Here is a 9,147-nt window from a genome sequence, read left to right as displayed (position 1 = left end):
ATTAGTTCCTGCAAAAATCTCCCGGTCAATAATGTGTTAAAAACCATTCAAAACAGATTCAGTCAGTCAAGATGTATTTGAAGTGTACAACATTACTTATGTTCTTAACATTTTCCCATGGAGCGGCAGAACATTTTCTAGAGTGTCTGTGAAAATAATGCAAACATTTTGAGGAATAATGGAAATGGTATCCCAGTTAGGGTGTGGCAGGTATCTTAAGATTGTATAAAACTATAATCCCAAGGTGTATTGAAGTGGTCTAGAAATATTTAGGAGATCATCTCAAAAAAAAATCATCTCATCTCTGCTTCCACGTGCCTCATTTGATCTTCTTCTTGAGGACTGGAGACATTAGGTTCAACATATTAATTAGGTTCAATGTACTGGAAATTGTCCCTGATATGGAAGGCATTCCAGCCCCAGCATGGATGTGTCAGGATGTATGTAGAAGGGATTCTCATTGAGAGTTCAAAGTTCCACTCATGGAGTATCCTAAAATGTCAATAAAAGACTCTTTATTCATAAATAACTGATATGCAGGAATTTATGTCTGTACATTTATCTTGAAAAGTCAGTAACCATCCAGTTTTTTGCAAACTCTACATAAAACATCCAAACCGTCCATTTTTGTTCAATACAATATAACACAGCTGTTTGGCATTACCAAATATATATGTATATATATTTATAGATATGTACATGTGCTGAAAAAGAAGCCAGTGCAGCCTTTTCTAAGAAGTCCATCCAAGTATTTACTGTACAACATTCAGAATTTACACTGATAGTACAAGGCACAAAAAGTGTGGGATGAAGCCAAGGCCATGCTTTATTCAAACTCTCTCCTCTGGCTTGTTCACTCCTTCAGCTTCATGTCAAATTAAGTATTCAGTTCTGCTTTTTTTTTTTTTTCCGGCTTTGAATACATCAAATGAATGTTGAGAGTGGAATGGGTTTGAGATATGAGTCACTTGAAAGAACCACCCTCCCCATCCCGACACACACACATACACGCACACTTTCCCAAAATAGAACAAAATGAAATCTGTCTTAAAAGTTCTTCCATAAAGAAATGGAGGTAAACCATTACTTATATATATATATATATATATATATATATATCTTTTTTCTTTTTCTTTTAGTTTGAGTCAGGAAGAATTAGCCAGTTTTCCTCTAACTGCTTATATTTGCAATATTTCTAGGTTGAGAATTACTGGATTGCATGCACCAATCAGATACAGTTCTGAAGAATGGGAAATGTTAAGTTGGCCTTTATTCCAGTTTAGAAAAGGAGGAAACTGTTTTCCTGGCCAGAAAATTGCCACAGATGGAGTGTTTTCCACCTTCTTACAGAGAAGGTTTGAATGAGTGGTCAACATAATTTAGGACAGGCCTTGGAAGGTGTTTCCGATTGAAATATTTTAGTCACCCTCTGATGAGGCTTAAATGGAAGTCTCCTGGTAAGAGGTGACTTCCCCTTATGTATCATCAGAGCTGCTAATGGAGGAATACTAGAATTATTAGATCTATTTCTGGTTGTAATATCTATTTCAGTAATGGGGTCAGAAGGCATGATATTCTGTCCACAAATTCTCCAATATCACCTTTCCTTTTCATGATTCAACAGAACCCCAGTCAGGTTTCTATCTACACTCTACATCCAATTTTAATAGGATTATATAATTTGTCCAATTTGGGAATTTGGATGTAAATAATGCTTCAGATAGGGAAATACTTTTGGCGGGTGAGCACGATTTGAAGCCAAAGGACATTTTCATTATTATCACGCCTTTCGTAAAATGATTTAACACACATTTCCATTCATGCAAAGAACTACATTACCAAATTTAGTGATATATTTTCTCATTTAACTTGGAAAAAAAAAAAAAGTACCCCTTGCCAAACTCAATGTTAGGGATGGGAGAGGAACTTTTGTATCTCTGGCCTAAACATGAAGCTTACTGCCTTTTTAATCTTTGGGTTCAGATGGAGGGTGGGTTCCAAGACCTGATGTTTAGTGTCACTGTCTTAGGCCCACCTCGTGAGGACATTCCAAATCCATGATCTTCACAGCAAAAGGAAAAATCAAAGTAGCTGCTTCAAAAACCACAATTATTCTATGTGAGTTAAATTTCCTACTTCAGATCACAGTACTACACACTAGTGACTAACAGCCAGGTCTGATTTCCATCCCCTTTTCTTTCTTGAAGAAAATAACAGCACACGAATTGCCATCTCGGTTTTGTTGATAAGCCTGAAGTTGGGGATGTGAGGAGTCCATGGTAGACACTGGCTCTTCTAGAATTGCTTTTGCAAAAACACCACATGCTGTCAACACAGCCAAACAGCTTTATAACTGCAGCTTTTGAAAGAAGTTTGGAAAGTAAAAACACAAAATATGCAACACACCTAAGATTAACATTTTCACTTTGTGACATTTGACAAAATACATTTTTGCTTGTAGTTCAGGAAAGTTCTATGCAGACAAAACAGTGGAAACGGCGGAAACAGTGGCCATTCAGCGTTTGGCTAAAGCATCGATTTTTGTAAATACAGCACTATGGCAACTAACACCAAAGGGATCATAGAATGTGTCACTATCTGTAGGACAAGATTTTGTTCTCCCATTTGCTGTGGATGTCACCTCTGGTTCAGTCAATGGGAGTAACCAAGGATTCAGAACTCTGCAATGTTTCATGAGGAAAATGAATGAAAATGGGCCACACAGTGGGCCAGAAAAGCATGTTTCTCAGCTCCTTCACGGTTCCTGTGACCTTCACGGATCTGGAACAAAGACCTTCTGAGAGAACTTCACCTTTTAACACATCTGACTCAACACCTTTACAGACGGATTAAGAAGTTGAAGGGAAGATGGCAAAAAAAAAAAACCCAAAACACATCAAAAGATTCTGTAACATGTTGAAATTCACAGGTAGATTGGCCAGATGTTTGCAAAATGGACAATACCATCTTCAATCAGTTCTATTCTTTTTAATATTCTCTTATCAATCCTGATGTTGAGAATTTCTATCAACAGAAACTGTTATAATACACCCAGAACTTTTCAATCCAAAGAGAACCCTGTTTAGTGACTTGACTTCATAACTTCTCTCAAAGTCAACTGAAAAGAAAATAACAGGGACTGTGGCAAAGGAGAACACCTGCAGTTGGAAATAAAATAACAGAAAAGAGAGAAGTTCCCCTCTTTAAAGAGAACTCTGTCAATTCCTATTCATCTCTTACAAAAAGGCCAATAAAATTTTTGTGGGAGTACATCTGAGTTTTATGAGACTTCCTGCACCGGTAAATGAAGTTTGCATTTAAATCCATAGAGTGAGCTTCCTTTTGGCTTAAAGGATTTTTAATGTAAGCCTGGAAGACTGCACAAGCAATGCTGTAAAAACTGTAAATTACCTTTATGGGGCTGCAGTCTGGTGAAGCTGGGAACAGGAGCGTTTTGGTGGCTCATTTTAAGTCATGTTTGAAGCTGGACTAATAGACTTAAATGCATTTGAGGATTGAAAGATTTGGCATTAAGTGGGCTATCCTGTAAAAATTTTAAGTCGCCTACCAACTATGAAAGACCACCTTTAATTTATTGTTTCATTTTGCTCTAGGACAATAAGACTTTGAATGTAAGTGCTTAGACTGAGTGAATCCCTTTCAAGAAAGGCAATATGATAGGAAAGTATTAAAATCAAACCAGGGTTTAGGCTGCAGTGAGTACAAGTTCAAGTACCAGCTAAGTCTGTCTGATGTGTGGTTTCAGACTCTTCTGCCACACACAAACACATCTTGGTCTGTAAATCTCAACAACATGGGTTCTCTTTGGAATTCTGTTATAAAATACTGTACAATCCTGACCTGCAATGGCCACAGAATCTCCTACCGTAGGAAACCTGTAGAAATCCTATGTGGGATCCTGGAAGAAATGAGAAATGGAAAGAGGAAACAAAATGGACTGAAAGGTGGGCTTGAACTTTGGGCTGAAATTTGAGGTGGATTATGTTCTTTTGCTTCCTTTTATCACATTTATAAAATCCAGGCAAAAAAAAAAAAAGAGGAAATACATGGGAGGAAATTCTAGACAGTCAGGGATTGATAATAAATTCTTAAAACAATCTAGATAGATTCTAGGGAAAACATTGACATTTTCCATCTGTTTTAAAATATAAAAAATGTATCAAAAATCTAAAAAAGATCTGTGTGGATTCACAGAATAGATAAAACAATTATAAGGCCAATTAGAAGAGAAGAGGAAAAATGGGTAGGATATTTAAAACAAAAATCCATCCAAGATGGATAACAATACTCTACACTGTGTTTTAAGTCCGTATTCAGCAGTTCAATGCAGATTCTTTCTGCATACCACCCATGCCAATCAACCCTCAGGTTTATTTTGGGAGACTGACCATCAATTTCCACTTCTATCTCAAATCATATCAGGGGTAGCAAATGATTTACAGTTTTGCACTTTGTCTGTTTTGCTCCCGGGAAGGAATAAACAACTTGAGTACACTAGCAAAAAGGTGTTTTCCTGATGGAGGTATGGTATTTTGAAAATACGCTCAACAGTTCTAAGAGGACTTGTTCTATACAATATACCTTTGGTTCCTGAGAAAAGCAAGATGCTTTTGAATTTCATGTAGCAAAGCCTTCTATCAAATACAGGGGACCTTTATATACCACACATTCATTAGAGAAAATGGCCAACACATTGAAGAGTTCTTCAAAGCGTTATCCAGGGTATTGTAAATTCAACTTACTTTAGGTCGTTTTTCACTTAGGTGGAGATTCATTTTTTTAAACATGAGACCTATGTTTAAAAAATTGACTGCATCTTTACTGCCAAGTATTCCTCATCTCCCCCATTCCCTGACTGTTTTTATTCTAATGGAGTCAACTTCTAAGTAGCTGTCCAACCTGTGGTTAATCTAGGTCCTTGACTTTGGTTGTCCTGATTCTGGACAGCTAAATAAAACATCCACCAAAAGATGAGCAGGAGCAAATATGTTCATCTCTAGTCTACCAGGACATTTTGTCAAAAATAATTAAACAGGATAAAAGATGGAGTGAAGTGTTAAGATGGGGGTCATGTATTATATGTGGATTTCAATTCTCCACAATATTGTTGCCTTTCATGTAAAACATAGTACACTATGTTAATGGTCCTTAAAGCACACTCAGGGAGGTTGAATTATTGGAGCGTGACGGCTGTCTGAACAATGCGTGTAGTTTCTGAGACACTGTGGTAGAAGAATTCCTCATGTCTATGTAGTTGGGAAACATTTAGAGCAAAGACCATCTGCTAATTTCTTAAGAGGCAAAACGAGGATGACCTATAGGTCATAGGCCTATGACCTCTATGGAGAGGCCTCTATGGAGAGATTTTGTATGAACACAGTCCCCAAAGGCTGGAAAATTCAAGAAATGGATTGAAAAGGACCATGAAACTCCTCATCCCTTCATAACCACCATGCTGGGGAACTAAATCAACACCTGCACCCCAGAATGACAGCTTGAGGCCTGTGGCATCTGCAATTCATGTTTCCTTGGATCTGATTTGACCTCTCTTGTCTCTAAATCTGTGCATAAGTTGTGTTCTAATAGCTTTTGCAACTTAAGTGGCTTAGCTGAGAATAAAGATGGTTCTGTTAAGTTGGGCTAGAAAAAATAAATCTCCATACTGAAAAGTCTATGTTCCTTGAAACTTCTTCCCTAGTGTAAGGGGAAGAAAGAATGTGGAGAGATTTGTCCTTGGAGAAAATGAAGGTGGGATAGGTATGCTGCAAGACTAGTGTGTGGTCTCTCTTACCTCTCGACCTATTAAGTGGCTGGGATAGATAGGGAATTGGTGCTGGTGTGGTGTACTCAGATTTGAAATTCTAAATGCCCCTCTTGACACCGTTGAAGTCTACAAATGAATTGGCAACCCTGTCTCAGTTCTAAAAGCCAGTTTACAATGATTGCCAACATCTCCCATGCCAGTTGGTTAGAAAACTCTTGACAGTCTGGTACCAGCATCAGCTGGTCCTTTGGGGATACATCATTAAAAATCTGTTTCAAAGCATGCATTGATTTAATCTCGGTCCTCCCAGCTTTGCTACAGCTCATCTTTCCCCATAGTTACTTCTACCAGATAAGCCCTCACGTTATCCTTGTCACTCCAAATCTGAGCAGTCCCTCAAGTGTGAACCCAAGTATGGATTCAGAGGAGACTGTAGAACCGTCTTATGTTTAAGAGAGCTTGTACTTTTCCCTACCAATATATTTTACCTATATTAAATTCAGTTCCTTCAATCAGGGATGTTGACTGATTATAAATGAAGGCTGAACTCCCCAATGCCACTGGGCAGAAAGCTGCCTCTTTCTTTCCCATTGAAAGCAAATGTCCCAAAGCTGGCCGTCACCCTCTCAGGAGAGGAAGTGGACTAGAGTCCGTTTTGCCTGCTGTAGTTGAAGTCGGCTTCATCGAGCTGGGATTCCGTAATGTTCGAGAGTTTCGTGTGTGTCCTCCCAATCTCTTCAAGGGCACAGGCCAGGGAGTCAAGGTCACCATCGTGCTGATGACGAGCTTCCCACAGGTTCAAAATGACAGCAGATGGGCTACTTTGTGTAGCAAAATAAGACAAATTCCTAGACAGAGTTGAAGAAACAAAATGACAAGACAAAAATAAAAACAGAAATAACAAATACAAATAGTTATAAGGGAAGTAGAAATGAATTGTAATAGCTATTATTTTGATAGGACTAAGGAGCTCCACTAAAGTAGACCTGGGGATGGTCCAGTTTGTATCAGATCACTCAAGTGAAACTGCTCCGGAGGGTTTCCAATGACCTTCTTTTCCTGTAAGTGTCTTATTAGTCCTCACCTTCCTCGAGTTGTGTGTGTCTGTGTATGTGCATGTTTCTTGAACACCCTCTTAAAAAGCTCTATTCTACTAGCTTATGTGATGATATAACTCACTCCTATTTTTTTCTTTCTCAAAATATCTTTATGCCTCCATAGTAAACGTAAGGGCTGTCAAGAATTAATCTGTAATTCCTGGGGCTCACATACCAAATGGACTAGTCATCAACACCAAGTGGACAGTGTCTATCTGCACCTCCTGTCTTCTAGGTTAATGTGAGCTAGTGACAGACTTTTTAAATGACCAAAGGACTGCTCCAATTAGATATCAATCCTCCTCCTCAGACTCAGTGATCAGGAATCAGTATAATCTCCATGCCTCCCACTGGCCCCCATTCTCATAACAAATATCCTACCAATTAAAAAAGGAATCAAACAAGACAAAAAAAAAAAATTCCCAGTAACTACAGCTATTCTTCTAATCTCTCTCACTAGGACATTTATTTTTGCGTCTTCTCTTTATTTCTTTCTGACAAACTCAGCAGCTTCATTTTTTTATGCTCTATTGTTTTTATAGCTGAATCATAGCATACGCCTTCCAGCTCATTATAGCTCCAAACTCTCTAACATCTCCTGCATTTTGTTTCTTCAATCATCAGGTATCTACCTGTTTTCACTGCCTGCCTTGGTCTGGGCTCATCCTAGCTATGGCTACATATGTATTTTCCCTCCATATTCTTTTTTCCTTTGAGCTGACTTAGGTAATGCTTTTCTCCTTGCCTTCATTCAGGGAATTCTGTTGCTAGGAAATGCCCACTTTCCCTCTTTCCCTCTTTCCCCTCTGTTTATGAAGATCCTACACTCTTACAAGGCCCAGATTGTGCTGGGTTGGCCAGAAGGTTCATTCAGGTTTTTCAGTAACATCTTATAGACAACAGAAAATTCTCATCTCTTTGCTCTAAGTGATTTATTATTTTTTTCTCTTTATGCTTCTGCTTAAATTTTCATGTGAGTAAAATTCGTATGTGTATATATATATATATATGTATGTATATTCCATGTTTGTGAGCTCTGCCTTCTCAGTGTGATTGCAGACACTTGGAAGGGCCATAGCTAATCCTTTTCTGATTCTGCAACAACACTTATCGTAATACTGTGACAGGTATTTATTCAATATCTATCGACTGAGTAATTGATTGCTTGGAGCTTGTTTCAGATGATATGAGATTTTCAGTGAAAACAAATGATAACCTTTTGGACAATAACTTTGCTGCGATGAAGACTGAGACCACACAGAGGATTAAAGGTCATAGTTTTTCAGAGGTACTTTTACAGCAGGGATAGAAATGTCAGGGTAAAATTCTGATGAATTGAAAAGATTTCCCAAAGTCAACCAAGATTTGCCTATCTTGAGGATGGTATGACTTTCGATCATCAGACACAGCATGTAATCACAAAGTAGACTCTTATAGCCAAGAGCAGTTGGAAGAGAAGACAAGTTTTTAAGGGCACATTATCATTTACAAGCAGTGCATGCACAGTAATTTTGAGTGAATAAAGTTCTATTTTGTTCAAAAGTCTTAACAGACTACTTAAAGCTAGTTGATTGCCAAATAGCACAAATATCCCGGTATGATAGACACTCTCCAATACATCCAAATCTTAGTTTGAGAGAGGTAGAAGCCCAGATTAAAAAATAATTCTACTTTCTTTTCCTTTTATCTTCTCTTTCCTTCCTTCTTCCTACCACTGCCCTCCCTGGCCCCCCCATAGTTGGCCCTGGAATCCAGTATAGTTATTTCTACACTGACAGAAATAGCAAAGCAAATATTGTTTCCGTAGTTGAAGGGATCCTGGTTCCTTTTACTCAAAACATTGCTTTTAATGCTGCCACTTCCTCCTACTTGTAAGGGAGCTGTTTGTGGGGAAAGGTGCTATATCTCCAGGTCTATACATAAACAGGCACATCCCACCCAGTGTTCAAGCAGAAATACAAACTGGAGAAATAGCTGAAAAAGAGGCAAATAGCCTGAAAAAGAGGCAAAAACTGAGAGACTAGGTGTGACTGGATTCTGGGTGGGCTGTGTAATAATTTTTATCTATGTAATTTATGAGAATAATGACCATTGACACACATTTGTTCCTGACATGGGGGAAATAATTCTTTATGCTCTCCATTGTCATTTCAAAAGAAAATGAATGCTGGCAAGCACCACAAAAAGAAGCACAAATTTCTCATATTACTGAGGGTTTATATTTTGTATTTGCTACTGATGAATAATGGACTCAGGTCTGGGGGA

At 38.2% G+C, this 9,147-nt stretch overlaps 1 protein-coding gene across 4 annotated transcripts in view; it reads right to left on the bottom strand.

The window, feature by feature from the left end:
- Positions 1 to 498: 498 nt before the first annotated feature.
- UNC5D (unc-5 netrin receptor D) overlaps positions 499 to 9,147 on the bottom strand; it is a 605,139-nt gene continuing 596,490 nt past the window's right edge. For all 4 annotated transcript variants that reach the window (XM_043893835.1, XM_043893837.1, XM_043893836.1 and 1 more), the window contains one exon: positions 499 to 6,633. In XM_043893835.1, coding sequence (XP_043749770.1) covers positions 6,429 to 6,633 — 205 coding nt within the window. In that variant the 3' untranslated portion in view covers positions 499 to 6,428. The remainder of the gene's footprint in view (positions 6,634 to 9,147) is intronic.

The sequence above is a fragment of the Cervus elaphus genome, chromosome 32, assembly GCF_910594005.1.
Source record: "Cervus elaphus chromosome 32, mCerEla1.1, whole genome shotgun sequence".
Lineage (NCBI taxonomy): Eukaryota > Metazoa > Chordata > Mammalia > Artiodactyla > Cervidae > Cervus > Cervus elaphus.
Note: the sequence above shows the minus strand (reverse complement) of the source record. Positions and strands in the feature narration are given on the sequence as shown.